This window comes from Dromiciops gliroides, chromosome 1 (assembly GCF_019393635.1).
Source record: "Dromiciops gliroides isolate mDroGli1 chromosome 1, mDroGli1.pri, whole genome shotgun sequence".
NCBI lineage: Eukaryota > Metazoa > Chordata > Mammalia > Microbiotheria > Microbiotheriidae > Dromiciops > Dromiciops gliroides.
In genome coordinates this window covers 305155219-305174483 of record NC_057861.1, presented here as the reverse complement: position 1 = coordinate 305174483, position 19265 = coordinate 305155219, and the positions used below count along the sequence as shown (strand labels likewise).

The 19265-nt window shown below is 35.7% G+C and overlaps 1 protein-coding gene across 3 annotated transcripts in view; it reads right to left on the bottom strand.

Annotated features, from left to right (window-relative positions):
* The window catches only part of ATP8B1 (ATPase phospholipid transporting 8B1), a 153011-nt gene that overhangs the window by 87946 nt on the left and 45800 nt on the right, over nucleotides 1-19265 (bottom strand). For all 3 annotated transcript variants that reach the window (XM_043978422.1, XM_043978424.1, XM_043978423.1), the window contains exon 2: nucleotides 8835-9037. In XM_043978422.1, the coding sequence (XP_043834357.1) occupies nucleotides 8835-9015 (181 nt within the window). In that variant the 5' untranslated portion in view covers nucleotides 9016-9037. The remainder of the gene's footprint in view (nucleotides 1-8834; nucleotides 9038-19265) is intronic.

Here is a 19265-nt window from a genome sequence, read left to right as displayed (position 1 = left end):
CATGCCAGTTATGGCCATCTCTTTTCAAATAATGTGACGACTATCAGTCAACAGTACAGTAAATGGTTCTAAATGTGTAATTCAATGCTCTCGTTTATAACTGACCTGTAGAAAACAAATGTAATACTTTGAAAAAAAAGAAAAGAAAAAGAAAACAAATATGAATGTTGTTTCTTAATAATTCTCAATGTTAAAGCAAAGTATTTCATCCTGTGTTCTAGAGTAGTTTTCTAAATTTTTTATCACATATTCCATCAGTTTAAAAAGTGTACATCTCCAATCCATGTATAATTACTAATTTATGTGTAAATAGACTATGATATTATTTATAATTATAAAACACAAATAAAAATAAAATTTAAAGAATAAACTAAAGATCATATTATTTTAAAAAGAAAAATTTATTTAGCAGTACAAAAAAAAAAACCATACTCCTCTCACCAAAATACTTTTAAAAAATGAAAAGAAAAAGCTACATTCTTTTTGGAGATGCCAGTTGAATACTTTGTGATACAGTGATGCAGAGGTCTACTTCTAAGGGCAGCTTATTTTGGATGAAACCCCTGGAAAAGATACTGTACCACAATAGGTAGCTCTCAATGGAAGAAATATACCATTATTGACTCTTACTTTTCAATCTGAACCACAAATATTGCAAAGGATTTGACTAGAATCCTATTAGTAAAGTTTTATCTTCCCTCTTCTGAATCAGTTGTTCTTATAAACTAATCAGAAAGTGTTGTATGCATATGGGGTTTTTTTTGTTTGTTTTTGGTTTTGTTTTTTAACAAATGGGTTCAAGATCCACTGAAACTCTTTATTTGGGAGATTTTTAAACAGATTGGAAAATTCTGTTTCCAAGATTTTTAAGTGCACAGATATAATAGGGGTTTGTTTCTGACATCATTTTCAGTAACAAAGGAATAATTTTTAACCATTATTCTATTTGAGATGGTTTTAAAATATCTCAAGTCCCAACATTAGGAGATGCAAATCCTTATTTTTAATAACATTCTTTTGGGGGGGGGGCAGGGCAATGAGGGTTAAGTGACTTGCCCAGGGTCACACAGCTAGTAAGTGTCAAGTGTCTGAGGCTGGATTTGAACTCAGGTCCTGCTGAATCCAGGGCTGGTGCTTTATCCACTGTGCCACCTAGCTGCCCCTTTAATGACAATCTTGCTAATTTTTTAATATCTTATGATCTTCTCATCATATCTGATTAGACCAAGGGTTTGTAGCCTTGGCTTTTAGTTTGCAGAACTAAAAAAAAATTTGCATGTATTTCAATATAATTGGTTTTCTTTGCAGTCGTATGGCTATGAGAAGGGGTCTATAGGTTTTACCAGCCTGCCAAAGGGTCCAGGACACAGAAAAGCATATGATCCCTCTGATGAGATGTTTTGTTTGGCATTACTTTAAGGTGCAGCTGATGCTACTAATAAAAGGAACAGGAGAAAGAAGGGCTGGCTCTGCTCATTTTCCTGCTCATTTTAGAAGAAGCAGGATATGTTGGCAAGTTCACAGAACTCAATGTCAGAAGACTCATTTTCTAGAAATAACTAGTTGTGTCACACAACTGAGGTCTAACCTACAAAGATAAGAACACTAGATTTGAATGTGTCCCCTGCATATTTCTCTTAGTCTGGGATAACAAATCATGTTGTTGATTAGAACACTACTACTAAAAAGCTGAAATAGAAAGACAGCTGATCTCTCAGGAAAAACAAAACAAAACACCAAAATTAAAAAACCAAAACCAAAACCAAATACCTTAAAGCAATCAGAAAAGAATTTCAGTTCATGAGGTATACAAAGAAATGGGTACATTTTGAACATAATTCATTTTCAGATTTTATAACTTCTTTGTATTGAGGAATTTTTAATAGTCTTAGATTTATCATTCTAAGTTTTTTTTAAAAGATCATTTAGATACACACACTCATAAGCTCTTATTGCTTCTCTGAAAAGACCAATTTCACCATGTAAAATGATGTAGTCACCTTGCTGACTTCACAACCAGCCTGAAATAACACCCAGAGAAGTGAGAACTGCCACTGTTTGTCATGTTGCTGATGTGGTGATAGGCTTAAAGTTTAATTATTAAATTTTTCATCTTAAATGCTATCATCATCTAAAATGATGCTAATTTGAATTAGAGGATGGGAGCAGTTTGAATTAGTGAAAATTCTAAATTATAGAATTAAAAAAACAGAATGTAGTTTTATACTTTCAAGCAATTCTAATGAGGCAAGTAAAATGTTGACCTCAGGGACTTGCTCTAGTAGATAAAATCATGATGAGAATTGGGATAGTAGAAAGAACATCGGACCTTAGAATAAGATTTGGGTTATAATCCATAACCTTACAGAAAAATAAACTGAGAGAAATGCAAATTAAAACAGCTTTGAGGTAGCCCCTCATACTTATTAAATTGACAAATATGATTAAAAAAAAGAAAAAATTACAAATGCTGGAGAGATTGTCGGGAAGATAGGTCCATTAACGAACTGTTGGTAGAACTGCAAATTGGTCTAGCCATTCTGGCAAGCAGTTTGGAACTATGTCTAGAAAGCTATAAAAATATGCATACTCAGGGCAGCTAGGTGGTGCAGTGGATAGAGCACCAGTCCTGGAGTCAGGAGAACCTGAGTTCAAATGTGGCCTCAGACACTTAACACTTACTAGCTATGTGACCTGAGGCAAGTCACTTAACCCCAATTGCCTCACACATGCAAAAAAAAAATGCATATTCTTTGACTTAGGAATTCTATAATTAGAACTATACCCAACGATATCAAAGAAAGAGAAAAAGGACCCATAAGATCTTATGGTGACAAAGAATTAGAAAATGATGGATTGCCCATCAATTGGGAAAGGGCTGAACAAGTTATGATATATGAAGGTGATAGAATAGCGTTATAAGAAATGATAAAGAGACGGTTTCAAAGAAACGTAGGAAGATTTGTATTAACTGATACAAATTGAAGTGTGCAGAACCAAAAGAACAATGTATACCACAACAATATTGTAAAGATAAATATCAAAGACTTGGGTTTTCTGACGAACATAATGACCAGACATAATTCCAAAACACTAATGATGAAACCAGTTACCCACCTCCAGAAAGTTGATGAACTCAGAGTGTGGACTGACACCACACACACACACAAAACATACAAATTCATGCATGTACACATGTACGACTACACACATCTGCACGCTCCCTCATATGACATGGCCAATTTGTTTTGCTTGACTATGTGTGCTTGTAATGGGTTTTGTTTTTCTTGCTTTCTCAGTGGAGATGGGGGGAGGGCGGCACGGAGATGAGGAAAAAGAGGGTGAGGGAAGAATGCAGACCTGAAAATAAAATTGAATTAAAAAAAGAAAAGTAAAAGAAGCTGAGGCTCAGAGAGGTTTAATGGTTTAGCAAGGCCACACATTTTGTGAGTGTCAGAGCTAAAATGAGAATGTCAGCATTCTAGGACCTAGTTCAGTGCTTTTTGCACTAACCACACCTTAGAGCCATAGATCACACAATCTCAAGACTTTAAGAGACCTTATAAATTGCCTAATCCAACCCATATCTAAATAAGAACCTACTTTATAATATAATCAATTGTCTTAAAGACCTCCATTGAGGGAAAGCCTAGTACCATTTAAGATAATTCTTTTAAACATTCCTCTCAAAGTCTTATTTAAATTTTTGATTTAATAAATCATTTAAAAAAATGAACAAAGAGGGGGCAGCTAGGTGGCGCAGTGGATAAAGCACCAGCCCTGGATTCAGGAGTTCCTGAGTTCAAATCTGGCCTCAGACACTTGACACTTACTGGCTGTGTGACCCTGGGCAAGTCACTTAATCCCCCATTGCCCCGCAAAAAAACAAAAACAAAAACAAAAATGAACAAAGAGTAATTTGATATCTGCTCCTATCTGGATTATGAGGAATAAAAATTCATTTGGTCTAAATTAATATGATTTTTAAAAAAACAGAAGACAAAAGAAAGGCAGTCTGAAGGGGCATTACAGACAAACAGAACAGTGTTGGAACTGTGAAGATAAATACAAATTATAAACAAAAATCTGAAACTGTTTATGATGGAAATTTATGGTTCCCTATGAAGTGCTCTTTTTATGTTCTTCATGTAATATTGAATAGTTTGTTTATGAATGTTTGTCAAGTTTAAAAAGAACAAAAATTAATGAGATTTTCCTATATGACACCCATAGTGTACAGATGATTAAAAAGAGGTATGCAAACTTACAGCAAATCCAACAAGTTATAGGAAAGTAATGCTAGAAATACTATGTATTATTTTTAGGATAACTTAGGGAAAAAATCCCCATCCTGTCAAAAAGTTACTTTTTGAGTCTTAAAATAATAGTAGCTGGCATTTTACAGGATATCCCAAAAGTCTTTTTTTTTTTTAACCTTAAAATTATTTATTTATTTTTCTTTGCAACAAACATTTTATTTTTTCCAGTTACATGTAAGGGTAGTTTTCAACATTCATTTTCATAAGATTTAGAGTTCTAAATTTTTCTCCTTCCCTCCCTTTCCTCCCCTCTCCACAAGACATCAACCAAGTTATATATGTATAATTCACAAGTGCTCTTTTTATCAGTTCTTTCTATGGGGATGGATAGTATGCTTCCATCATTAGTCCCTTATCCCAAAAGTCTTAATGCAATTTTTTTTTTAGTGAGGCAATTGGGGTTAAGTGACTTGCCTAGGGTCACACAGCTAGTAAGTGTTAAGTGTCTGAGGCTGGATTTGAACTCAGGTACTCCTGACTCCAGGGCCGGTGCTTTATCCACTGCGCCACCTAGCTGCCCCATCTTAATGCAATTTTAACCTTAAAACTTCACTAAGACTTTTTGGGGTATGCTGTAAAAGGCTGTTAAAGGTTTCAGAGGACTTTAAACACTTTATTTCACTAGAAGTATTACTATTCCTACTTTGCAGATCAGGAAACTGAGGCTCAGAGAGGTTAACCTACTCACCCATAGTCAAACAGTTTCTAAGTGATAGAATCAGGAGTTGGTATTGAGTTAAAATCAGGGACAGCATAGAGAAAGCTGTACTAGACAGTTTTAGGGAACACTAGTTCCTTTACCATAACCATATGATGACCATGTAATAATGCATGCATGCTCTGAGTTCTGAAGTTTTTCAAAATTGTTTTTCTTTATACTTTTATAGCATAAATTGCTCACTCCCAATACCCAAGGGGGTACCAGGCAGTGCAGTATACTCCTTGCCAATTTGCCCCTTCCCTGCTTCCATCCCTGAAATCTTGACATGGCATAGCTCCCCCAACATAATCAACACATCTTCCTTGACAGCTGAGATACTTAATTACAATAAAGAAACTCAAGAAGAAACATTTCTAAAAAACAAAACTGAGAATGTAGATTTTAACAACAACTGATTTCAGTTCTTCCATCTTATATTTTGCTACTGCTTAGCAAAGTATGGTCTTCAAAGGTTAGTGAACAGCAAAGGAATTTATGAGAATTCTAAGGCTGATGAGAAGATTGCATTCTTTTGTTTGGGGTTTTTTTTTGCGGGGCAATGAGGGTTAAGTGACTTGCCCAAGGTCACACAGCTAGTAAGGGTCAAGTGTCTGAGGCTGGATTTGAACTCAGGTCCTCCTAAATCCAAGGCTGGTGCTTTATCCACTGTGCCACCTAGCTGCCCCAAGAAGACTGCAGTCTTATGCCCCACCCCACCCCCTAGTTTCATCAGACATTTTTAGTTTGCAAGACACAGGAAGATCATCTTCCTGTTTCTTTCTCAAGTAACTGCATCACTAGTTTGGGTATCTCTAGTATACCCCCTGCAGAAAAGTAGATACTACATCCCTAGGAGAGTATTTCTATTTATCCATAACTGTTCCCTTCCAGTAGATCTCAAGGTAAACTCAAAGTAAAGTTACATAAATAAAATTCATAAGTCTCTCTCTCCCTTCTGTGTATACTATGTCTCCTCCTGCATATAATAAATAATTTTAATTTCCATTAGTTATTTTAAAACATTTTGCCTGATACTAAATTTTAATTCTGCTCTCATATTTACTTTTTTTGAGGTTTTTTTTTTGTCTCAAATTTAATTTTTTTTAAAAAGCAAGGCCTGGTAGCTCAGATCAAGATAATACAATTTTTTTTAAAAAGATGGTGGCCTGTTGTAATCCCTAATTATTCAACAACATATGATTCTTCATAAAGAAATTCCATTTTTGTTGACTAATTAAATTTGAGTAAAAAATTATAGTCTGATTAAACTATTTTTTAAAAAGCAAAGTGATAAGTTCAGAGCAGTACTATTCTCTGTCATGAAATTCAGTGAGGGAAAATACTCTCAATATTTACACACACACACACACACACACACACACATACATACATACCCCTCTCTCAAAAACATACATATAATATCATACATATGCATAAACACATAAATATTCTATTATTTGTATACATATACTAGCACACAGGTGTATAGGCTAGGGATTTTATTGGAATAGGAACTATCAGATGAGTCAATTCCCTCTACCAAGTCAAGGCCACACATTTTATAAAACAGCTTTAGAAAGTTGCCTAGAGTTCTGAGAATTTAAGAGGCGAACTCAAGGTCACACAGCCAGTATGTATCAGAAGCAGAACTTGAATTCTGGTCTTCCTGGATCCAAATCTAGCTCTCTTTACACTTTGCCATACTTCTCAAAATATGATTTTATCCCATCTGAAGTATATATGCATATATGTGTATATATGTTCAAGTGTTGGGGATAGAAGTAGGAGATAATAAATAACAAAATCCCCAGTATCTAGAGTTGCTCCAGAAAACAGAATAAAAACCCCAAGTAAAGCTAAGTTTGAAAATAAATAGTCAAATTGTCCACTTAATAAACCCAAAGTAACACAAATCTGAATTCCCATGGGTTAAAGAAGGAAGTCCTCTGCATTAATTGTCCTTTACAAGTTGAACAGTCAACCTAAGTCCTGGAACACATAGACTGTGTATGCCCAGGAAAAAAACCGGAGTTAACAGTTTTCTTCCACTACGTGCTTCTATTAAATTCTGAATGCAACTGACCGAGATTCATTCTCTCATTTCTAACCAACCTATATGACTTTGTGGCCTCAACAACAAAGTACAGAGATAAATAAATGCACCCAGTCAATCATTCTGCTTTCAATAGAAATAAAGTACCAGATAGATATAAAGTAATTTATCAGCAGCAGTCACAGTGATAACAATGTCTATATTACAGTGCAAGAAAGAATGAGGAAGAAACCCGTCAAGCAATCACCTGGAACTAAACTTTTAGCTTGTTTGATTTCTTCAACTTTACCCTGATTCTACTAACATCTAGTTTCAGCTTCTCATCACTGAGGGCCATCTTAATTTTCATGTCTGTTTTCTTCCAACTCTTTTTTTTTTTTTTTGTAGAGCAATGAGGGTTAAGTGCCCAGGGTCACACAGCTAGTAAGTGTCAAGTGACTGAGGACAGATTTGAACTCAGGTCCTCCTAAATCCAGGGCCAGTGCTTTATCCACTGTGCCACCTAGCTGCCCCCATTCTTCCAACTCTTAACCTACATTTGATTTGTTTTTTCATGACATAATTTTAATTTTACATTCATTGTTTTAAAACGAAAACACGCAATTGAAAGCTTATTGTCTGAAAGCTATAGTAATGGCAAAATTAATAATTATAACAAAAGAACACCATAGACTTATACCATTTAACAGTTCTGGTGGAGTGTGATTAAAACTAACAACTGACACCTATGAGTATAAATTGATGATGCTAGACTTTGTCTAGCATAGCATTTAGATTTTAGGACAATAGTTTTTAAAATTCTGAGAAAGATTTGAATCTAGGTTTTCAGATTTCTCTATAAGAGCTAACATCAAAAAGTTAAAAATAAAAATAAAAAAGCTTTAAAATTTAACTCTTGCTAAATATTGAAAGAACAATTGGTGAAGATTAATATTGAATATTTCATAGTTAATTTAGAACTACCACACAAGTAATTTTGCAGCATTTTGATTAATTCAATAATTTTTGCTAAGAATTTATTGTGAGTACACAACATGGACTCAAGCTACACTAAAAATAGGAATAGGGATAGGGATTGGAACTATGACATCAATAGTATAGGCAACCCCCAGATAAGTATTAAAAATAACCACGACAAGATCTTATAAATCTATGAGCAGAAAAGAGATGATGGGTAAACAAAGTGAATCAGAGATCTTTGTCATTATTTAGCATGTCCATATAAGTTTTCCCTTGGCAAAAAAGCAAGTAGTTTCAAATTCATCATTTTACATCTGATTCTATTCTTCATTTTGTGGGATTTGGTTATTTTGACTTAGATTATTTGGCTCATAAATAAAAATGATTTAACATTTTAAAACTGTTTACAAAGATCCTAATGTTCCTGTATTATCAATAAATACAGACTACTATCCTTCCAAGGACCAATTTGTGCCCTTTACTTCCTCCAACCACTATCAATCAATTATAAACATTTATGAATTAATAAATCCTGTGTGCCAAGGGTTATGCTAAGTGCTGAACATACAAAAGGAGACAAAAAACAGTCCTGCCCTCAAGGAACTTACAATCTAATGATTAAAAAAATGCAGCCTCTTGAGGGGGCAGAAGAGAAGTAAAGAAAAAGGCTGATTTCGATGGTACAATGGACTGGGCAGACTTTGTAACAGTCCAGAGTATAGATGGAATAGGGGTGGCACTCTTAAAAAGTTTACAACTTTTACCCATTTGTTGGGCAACCCTCATGCCTTTGTATTATTACCTTTTCTGACTGGTTCTCGATTTTCCTCTGCTTCTCTGTTGACACGGTTTTGCTCTGGTTCTACCGCAGGCTCTTGTTCATCAAGTTCATCCTCTGTTTCATCATCACTGTAGGGAACGACTTCATCATTGGGTTGAGTGTCCTCTTCAATTGTAGTTTCTGAGTCTCTTTCTCTATTCATTCTGCTGGCAATCAGGAACTACCTGAAAGGAAAAATAAGGCAAACTAAGATTATTACTGTTTTTCACTTTGTAGTTAACTCTAAATCTGCCCACTTCACTTCCATTAAAATAGCTTATCCTTTTAAAATTCTAGTAAATATCAGTCAACTAGCATTCAGAGGTTTACACAAAAAAGAGAATAAAAAGCAATTCCTTGTTTAAATCCACATTTCTTTTATGATCATGAGGCTTACAAACTTAGTATATAATTTAAGATAGTCAAAAATATTTTAAATAGAAGAATAAAAGCTGCATTGTATCAAAGTTATGTGTTTTAAGTAAATTCTTTTTTTTTTTTTTTTTTGGTGAGGCAATTGGGTTTAAGCGACTTGCCCAGGGTCACACAGCTAGTAAGTGTTAAGTGTCTGAGGCTGGATTTGAACTCAGGTTCTCCTGAATCCAGGGCCAGTGCTCTATCCACTGTACCACTTAGCTGCCCCTTAAGTAATTTCTTTTCCCACTCTATTCCCGCCTCTGATATTCTATCTCCATTCTAACATCTTCTTCTCTCTACCTTTCAATCTTTTGAATTTATGATTATATATACATTTACCCCCCCCCCTTTTTTTCTTTCAGGGCAATGAGGGTTAAGTGACTTGCCCAGGGTCACACAGCTAGTAAGTGTCAAGTGTCTGAGGCTGGATTTGAACTCAGGTCCTCTTGAATCCAAGGCCAATGCTTTATTCACTGCACCACTTAGCTGTCCCCTACATATACACTTATACCACAAAATACCCATATACAAATGTAAAGAACATTTTAAAATGAATTCCTCTATTTTGAACTATATATAGAAAGATTTTAAACACACACACACACACACACTCACACATATTTGTGTCTAATGGTAGCCGTCTCTAGGGCAGGAAGAGGGAATGAAGATAAAAAAGAAATTGATATAACTTTATTATAATCCTTTTCATAATAGCCTTTAGACTACTGAAGAATAAAAAAAGACTGCCATTGTTTACTTATGTTCCATTGCCAGTCAAATCACAGATCCACCATATTTTTGCTATAATTTGGTTATCTGCACTCAACTACAAACTCATTTGAATAAGAAGTACTGTGAAATTCTGAGTTTTGTTCATTTAAATTCAACTTGAAAATGACCTGAGTATACCTAGGTTTGTTATCTATCTTGTCCATGCTTTTAAAAGTTTTTGCTCTTCTGAGTAATAATAAGTGACATGTGTGTAGCGCTTCATAAATAAGTTATTTCATCTGAGCCTCATAACAATTCTGTGTGCCAGGATACTGCAGGTATTTTCTGTTCCAGATCTGCAATTTCATAAGTAGATAACTTTTCATGTGGAAAACTCTACCTCTCTACTCTCAGCACACAATTAATATAGGTATTATTGTTATTACTTTTATTTTTGTTATTATTATACTACCATGATTATATATTATACATACCAATCCAGAGGTGTTAAGTGCTCATATAACTGTTAAACTTTGGAAGCACCAATGTCTAGGAAATCCAAAACTGGGGCATTTCTTATAGCACAATAGTATTCTGTTACATTCATATACCACAACTTGTTCAGTCATTCCCCAATTGATGGGCATCCCTCCAATCTCCAATTCCTTGCCACCACAAAAAGAGCTACTATAAATATTTTTGTACATGTGGGTCCTTTTCCCTTTTTAATGATATCTTTGGGATACAGACCTAGAAGTGGTATTGCTGGGTCAAAGGGTATGCATGGTTTTATAGCCCTTTGGGCATAGATCCAAATTTTTCTCCAGAATGGTTGGATCAGTTCACAATTCTACCAACAATGCATCAGTGTTCCAATTTTCCCACATCTTTTCCAACATTTATAATTTTCCCTTTTTTCATATTAGCCAATCTGATAGGTATAAGGTGGTACCTCAGAATAGTTTTAATTTGCATTTCTCTAATCAATAGTGATTAGGGACATTTTTTCATATGACTATAGATAGCTTTAATTTCTTCATCTGAAAACTTCTCATTCATATCCTTTGATCATTGTTCAATTGGGGAATGACTTCTATTCTTTTAAATTTGATTCAACTCTCTATATATTTGAAAAGTGAGACCTTTATCAGAAACACTGGCTGTAAAAAATCATTTCCCAGCTTTCTGCTTTCCTTCTAGGTTGCATTGCTTTTGTTTGCACAAAACCTTTTTAATTTAATGCAATCAAAATGATCCATTTTGCCTTTCATAATGTTCTTTATCTCATGTATGGTCATAAGTTCTTCCAACTATTTCTTCTTCTTTTAATTTGCCTATGCCATCACCCTTTATATCTAAATCATGTACCCATTTTGACCTTATTTTGGTGTACTGTGTAAGATATTGGCCTATGCCTAGTTTCTGACTACCTGAAAGCCATAATCACAAAAAGAGCCTGGACAGCATATTTCAGAAAATTATCAAGAACTGCCCCAATACTGTAGAACCAGAAGGTAAAGTAGTCATTGAAAGAATCCACTGATCACCTCCTAAAAGAGATCACCAAATGAAAACTCCAAGGAATACTGTAGCCTAACTTTCATCTTTTATTACACATTTTCCCTTGCCACATACACTACAATATAGCCATCCTGGCCTGCATACTGTTCTTCACACATAGTCCCTCTATTTACCATCATAGTGCCTTCCAATGGTTGTCCTCTGTGTCTGAAGTGCTCCCCTGAGAATCACTCATTTTCTTCTTGACTCATCTCAAGCACCTGTTTGGGATCTTTCCTATTTTCCCAAGCTTCTAGTGTCTTTCCCTCCAATGACACCTCATATCTATTTTAAGTGTTTTATATAAACTTATATATACATGTTTTCTCCCTCATTAGAATGTAAATTCCTTGAAGGCAAAGACTCTTTTGTTTGGGTATTTGTGAGCTCAGAACCTAGCACAGTGCTTGACACATAGTAAGAACATAATAAATGCTTGATTTGTCCAAAAAAGGCATCAATAAAACTCTTAAAAGATTAGCATTGGCATTTCAGCTTTCTTGAGACAGGCTCTCCATTTTATGTTATTGACTCATCCCAAATTATATAAAACCTCTCCAATAGAGAGAAATCATCACAAGTTTCATGGATTTCTAAATGCTTTAATGTACAATTGTCAGGGCACTAAAAGCGACCTATAGTCGGCCTCTATAACTACTAATCTGCAAGCTACTAAGGAGCAAGCAAATTTGGGTAAGCAGTAAAAAGAAATGGAAACCTTCTATGGCCGACCTATCTCCTGATGCCTTCCAAGTTCCTCCCACATCATCAAGTACAGGGAGCTTCCAGGTACCAAGGAAGTAGAACCTTCCTGATGCTAATTTCAAGGAAGTTCCCAGTCTCTATAACCTGTCTTAAATAGGGAAAGAGGACACAGATTCTTTTATCTTTGTTTCTTTTTTTGTGTGTGTGAGGCAATTGGGGTTAAGTGACTTGCCCAAGGTCACACAGCTAGTAAGTGTCAAGTGTCTGAGGTCGAATTTGATCTCAGGTCCTCCTGACTCCAGGGCCGGTGCTCTATTCACTGCATCACCTAGCTGCCCCTATCTTTGTTTCTTTGCCATAGACTGATTTTTTCCCCATAGGTATAGCTCAAAAAATGTCTTGTTCATGACAGTGAACAATATTTCATGTCTACAGAGTATTCACTTGTTAAAAAGTGCTTTTCATGTTTGATTATAAAAAACTGGCCTTCAAATGATAAAAGATACACATTTTATTATGGAAATTAAAAGCTACCAAGCGTATGCTCTTTTAATAAAGATTTGAATATGATATGCTTGGAGAGCCAGGTGCCTCGGGACTGAACAATATGTGAATAAACATTAAAAAAAATTACTAGGTATAAATGCTTAGTGCCAATAAACAGCTCTTTTCCAAAGTTACAATATTATTTGAAGGGTCATGACAAATTCATGGCTTAACAATCAAATAAGGGTGCCCTTCAACTGATCCAATCAGTTTGTCCTGCATGATTTGGTTCAGATCTATCTTTTAATCACTGAGGGGGAACTTCCTGCTTTGGAAATTCCCTTCATTGATAGAAACTGGTACCTTGTCCAAAACAATCTTTGAGAGCAATTGGGACACTGAGAGATTAAGTGACTAGTTGGTGACAAACTGAGTGGTGTCAGAGGTCAAATTTGAACTTGAATCAAGCCTGAACTTAGAATCTTGCTCATTCTAAGGCTAGGTGATTAGAATCACTAATTTTAGGTACAACAAGGTGGCATTGGATAGAACACTGGGCCTGAAGGGAGGAAGACAATTCTCTGTGAGCTCAAATCTAGACTCAGACACTTACTAGCTGTGTGGCCCTGGGCAAGCCTCTTAACCCTGTTGACCTTAGTTTCCTCATCTGTGAAATGAGCTGGAGAAGGAAATGTCAAACCACTCCAGTATCTTTGCCAAGAAAACCCCAAATGGGATCACAGAGAGTTGGATGCAACTGAAAATGACTGAACAACAACAATTCTAAGGCTAGTGTTCTATGCACTTTACTATATTATAACTCATTCTAATAATAGAATGGTTAATTAATCTGTTTCAGCAGAAAAATTAATTAGCAATTTAAATTTTGAAGACTTCTAGGATGACATTATTATCCATTTTACATTATATTATTACTTTAATTAAGAACTATTCTCTTACATTGTGCACAGTGACAAATATTGTTTGCTGAAGAACTGTGAATGACTTAGCTATTCTCAGCAATACAATGATCTAAGACAATTCCAAAGGACCAATGATGAAGCATACTATTCATCTCCAAAGAAAGAACTGATATTGATTGAACACAGACTGAAGCATGCTATTTTTCACCTTTTTCATTTATTCAAGTTTTCTGATACAAAATGACTCATATGGTAATGTTTTACATAATTGCACATGTATAACCTATATCTGCTTACTGCCTCAGGGAGAGAGCAGGGAAGGGAAGGAGGGAGGGATAGAATTTGGAACTCAAAACTTTAAATAAAAATGTTTATTATTTTTTTAAACTATTATGTATAGTCCTAGGACACACTGACAGATGTCACTTTCATTTTTAAAACATAGTACACACCATAGACCAGAGGAGTCTTATTAATTAATAAGAGGGTTGACACTAGCTGGTTTTGTAATGCAGTATGACATCTTTTACCTCAATGCATTTTCATTATATCTTGTCTACTTTCTTTCTTTCTTTTTTTTTGGTTGTTGTTGTGGGGTTTTTTTTTGGTGGGGCAATGAGGGTTAAGTGACTTGCCCAGAGTCACACAGCTAGCAAGTGTCAAGTGTCTGAGGTCACATTTGAACTCAGGTCCTCCTGAATCCAGGACTGGTGTTTTATCCATTGCAGTCACCCATCTTGTTTACTTTCAATCCATTTTCCACTTTCATCTTAATTCCTTCCTGCAACCTTCAATGAAAATGTTGATTAACAAAAGAATAACTCTAAGGCAGATTCCTGGCAAATAAATTAGGAAATATAAAAAAAGACATACAAATAAACTTGGGGCAACTAGGTGGTGCAGTGGATAGAGGTGCTAGGGCTGGAGTCAGGAAGAGCTGAGTTCAAATCTGGCATCAGACACGTACTAGCTGTGTGACCCTGAGCAGGTCACTTAACCCTATTTGCCTCAGTTCTTCAGCTGTAAAATGAGCTGGAGAAGAAAATGGCAAACCACTTCCCTTATTTTTGCCAAGAAAGTAATGGGGTCACAAAGAGTCAGACAATATCAAATGACTAAAAGCACAGCTAAACTTTAGTTTTAAGAGTTTAAAACTGCACTAAACCTTTGGAACACCCTATATTGTATATATAAAAGTATTTCTCCCCTTTTTATTAATTTATTTCTGGTTCGGAAAATATACAAAAAAACGAAGACAAAAGGAACACTATTGATGACCCATTAGTGATAAAACAGGTAAAACAGGTGAAACAGACTGGTGAATTAGTCTTGGTTGGGTTCATGAGATGATCACTAGGTATGGTTCTAGAAAACTGAGAAACAAAGTGAATAAGAATGTGGAGTATGAGAATAGATGCAACCCCCAAACATGAGCTTTTGGATATTCCCAAAGTGTTTATCATGGTGAGTCACAGCTTAGATCTACAATTCACTTTTATGATAAATAACAAAGGGAAAGGGGAAAATACCATTGCTATTTTTAACTCCAGACCGCATCTTTCTTTGTGAATAAGTTAAGAACAATGGTCCTGTTTTAATTCCTTTCCTATTACCTCTATAATTACTTTTTCATGGCTCCTGTTATAATAAGGCTTAAGGAACACTATATAGGCATGTGTTTTGTAAGTTACACCTAACTGGAAACAAAACCTCTATGATAATAACAATAATAACATCTTGCTTCTAACAAGTCTTTCAAGTTGGATTAGCTGTAATGTTAGAAGAATCAGTCTATTGATAAAAGATCAAGGCCTACTCTATAAAAAGAAGTACAGTGAATGAACGTCACCCTTATTGGCTTTTCCCTTCTCCAAGAATCTATTTCTAGCTTTGATTTAGATTTATAGAAAAGGAATACTTTGGTAAAAAGGTGTACTGGAAAAAAGAAAGGGTGGGGTGAGGGTTCTTTTTTTCAAGTGAGGAGATGTGGCTTACCATCTGCTCAGGTTGCTTAATGAGCTAGAAATCTAAAAAATAAATAAATAAATAAATCAGCTGGCTAAAAAGGGTCATCAATCAACTAGCATTTATTAAGCTCAATTATCTGCCAAGCATTATGCTAAATGCTAAGGATACAAAGAATGGCCAAAAAAACCAAACCAAACAAACAAAAAACAGTCACAGTCTAATGGGGGAGACAACATAGTTGTTTAACTATGTAAAAACAAGACTGTAAACAGGATAAAGTGAGGAGTAATATCAAAGTGACAGCTAGGTAGGTGGTATAGTGGATAGAGTGGCAGACCTGGAATTAGGAAGACTCATCTTACTGAATTCAAATCTGGCCTCAGACACTTACTTTAGCTGTGTGACCCTGGGTAAATCATTTAACTCTGTTAGCCTCAGTTTCTTCAACTGTAAAATGAGCTGGAGAAGGAAATGGCAAGTCATTCCAATATCTTTGCCAAGAAAACTCCCAAAGAGGTCATGAAGAATTGGACACGATTCAAAAACAATTAAACAATAACAAATCTTAAAAGGAAAACACTAAAATGAAAGAAGACCGGGAAAGTCTTCTTGAAGAACATAAGACTTTAGCTGAGACTTGAAGGAAAGCAGGAAAGCCAAGAAGCAAAGGTGCATCGTATATGTGGGGCCTGAGGGTAGTTACAGGCAGGGGAACAATCAGAGAAAATGCTCAGAGCAGAAGATGGAGCATTTTATATGAGGAAGATCAAGGAGGATATTTTCACTGAATAGTGTACCACATGGAGATGTAAGATATAAGAAGACAGGGGCAGCTGGGTGGCACAGCAGATAAAGCACCAGGCCTGGATTCAGGAGGACCTGAGTTCAAATCCAGCCTCAGACACATGACACTTAACTAGCTGTGTGACCTTGGGCAAGTCACTTAACCCCCACTGCCCCACCAAAAAAAATATATATATATATATATATATATATATATATATGAAGACAGTTAAATGACATATAGACAACTGCGTCCTAGAATGTGTTTATCTGTGGCAAATCTCACATCCTTTCCAGAACTTTAACAAATACATGATTACAGAGATCTGTAAAGGATCAAAAATCCCTTCCAGCTATAAACCTTTGATCCTAGGATTACAATTTGCCAAGTGAAGGAAGAAAAGTTTACTCCCTCCTAATCATTATGAATTGTTCAGTTGTGTCTAACTTTTGTGACCCCCCCCCCCATTTGGGATTTTCTTGGCAAAGATAATGGAATAGTTTGCTATTTCCTTCTCAAGCTCATTTTACAGATGAAGAACTGAGGCAAACAGCATTAAATGACTTGCCCAGGGTCACACAGCCAGCAACTATCCAAGGCTGGATTTGAGCTTTCATCCTCCTGACTCTAGGCCCTGGAGCTCTATTCACTAGCTGCCAATCATTATGAATAGTGACCCATTATAAAATATATTAATTATCACAGAATTTGACAGTTGGAAAGACCTGACAAGTAAGTGGACATTGATCCTCTCTGCTTGAGAGAACTCCTCTCTATCAGGGATGATAGAGACCAATGTTTACCCTCTTTTTTTAAAAAAAGAAATTTATGTTATCATTCATAAGCACAAATTGTTAATAGCTCTCTGTTATGTCAGCAGGACAATACCAAACTCAAAGGAAAAGGTCTATAATCACTTTTTAATCACTATCTTATTCCATATCCAAAGTTCACACAGTACTATCCGACTTAGATGACAAACTCTTAGAAGACAAACAGTTCACACCCAAGCTAAGATCCAAGTAGATTGCCAGGCAGCCATTCAACTAATAAAACCCTCTGAAGCAGCGACAAGTTTTCTTTTTTTGTTGTTTTTGTTCTATACTTGACATCTCATTAAACACATGCATTTCCACATTAACAGAATAAAGAAAGAATTATACATGAAAACACAACTTTTATAAAATACAATAAATTCAACATGTTAATTTCAAAGTTGTCCAGCTGATCTGTGACCCTTATGCATGTTTTTAAAAAATGCTACAATGACCTTTTTCTTTTTAGGCATGCCCATTACTAGTCCCTCTACTCCATGAGAGTCCCCATTAAAAAAAAAAAAACAACTTATTTCATAATAACTATGCAAAATCAAGAAAAAAACCCAAAAAATCAACAAAACAACAACAAACCCAACACATTAATTATGATGGGAAATTAATTCTTATCTATACCACCCCCACTACCCCCATAACATTTAAGCTAGTTTTTTTTCCTTAAAACTAAAAGTTTTTACTTGAAAACACTTTTGAGACATATCTCGCTCTGGGGACTAAACAAGAGCTCAGGCTGTTGACATCATCATTACCTAAGTACAAAAATATCATGAGGAACTCTGGGGGTTCTCTGCCACTCTGCCTGGCTGGCAGGTCACCATGGGCAACTCAAAGTGAGGGAAGCTTTCTTTATTCAATTGAATCAACTAAGGCCTCTTCAATGCATAATCCTTGTAGAATATCCTTTTCCCTCCATGACTACATAATTTGGGGGGGGGGGCAGCTGTTAGATGACATACAAGTGTTGCATTTTATTCCAACATCCAACTTAAACTATTAAGGAACTGGCCAGGGACGTGGCTCTGTACACTAGCCATGTCTAAAAATTTTTCCTTCTTTAATCTGTCTGGGTTATAGGACTAGGGTCGGTACCATTGGATCAGAAAGTATGCATAGTTTAGTAATGTCTGGGGTACCATTCCAAATTGCATTCCAGAAAAGCTGGACTAATTCCCAGTCCCACCAACAGTGCATTAGTGTGCCTATCTTCTCAACCCCTCCAATAGCCACCATTTTCCTTTTTTTGTTGTTTTTACCACTATCATCTGAGACAGAACCTCAGAGCTGTTTTCATTTGCATTTCTATTATTAATGATTAGGAGTATTTTTTAAAAATGTGGCTAGTGATTTATGTGTTTTCTTTAGGAAATGTCATATCCAAATGCTTCTTTCTTACTCACACTTACCCCATATCCAATCAGTTGCCAAATTTTTTCAATAGTACCTTTTCAACATTTCCCATATCTATTTCACCACCACCCTCATCCAGACCCTAATTGGCTCTGGCCTAGATTACTCTAAAAAAATCTCCTAATTGACCTTCCTCTCTCTTCAGTGATTCATCTTTCACACAAATGCCAAATTAATATCCCAAAAGTATAGGCTCGACCATGTCATTCCTCTGCTCAAGAAGATTCAATGACTCTTCACTGACTTTAGGATAAAACAAAAACTCTTTCATTTACCAGACCATCACAATCTGGTTCTAACTTATTTTTCTAGGCTGCATTATTCACCCTGATGTCCTGTATGGTCCAGCCAAAATGGTCTACAGTATTCCATTTCTTACCTTTATCCCCTTTTGTAAGTTGTCTCCCTTACCTGGAATATTCTGCTTCCTCACACGGGTCTCTTATAGCCCCTTACCTCAGATGCCTTCTTACTCTTTTCCTGGGGCTCCTTCTTCCTTTGATAAGTTGTTCCCACAACCTCCATTTTGGAGAAAGGCCCAGAATCAGCCATCCGTGATTCTTTGGACTTTAACACAATGCCTCACCTGCCTCCTAACTGCTCCTACATGCTCTTT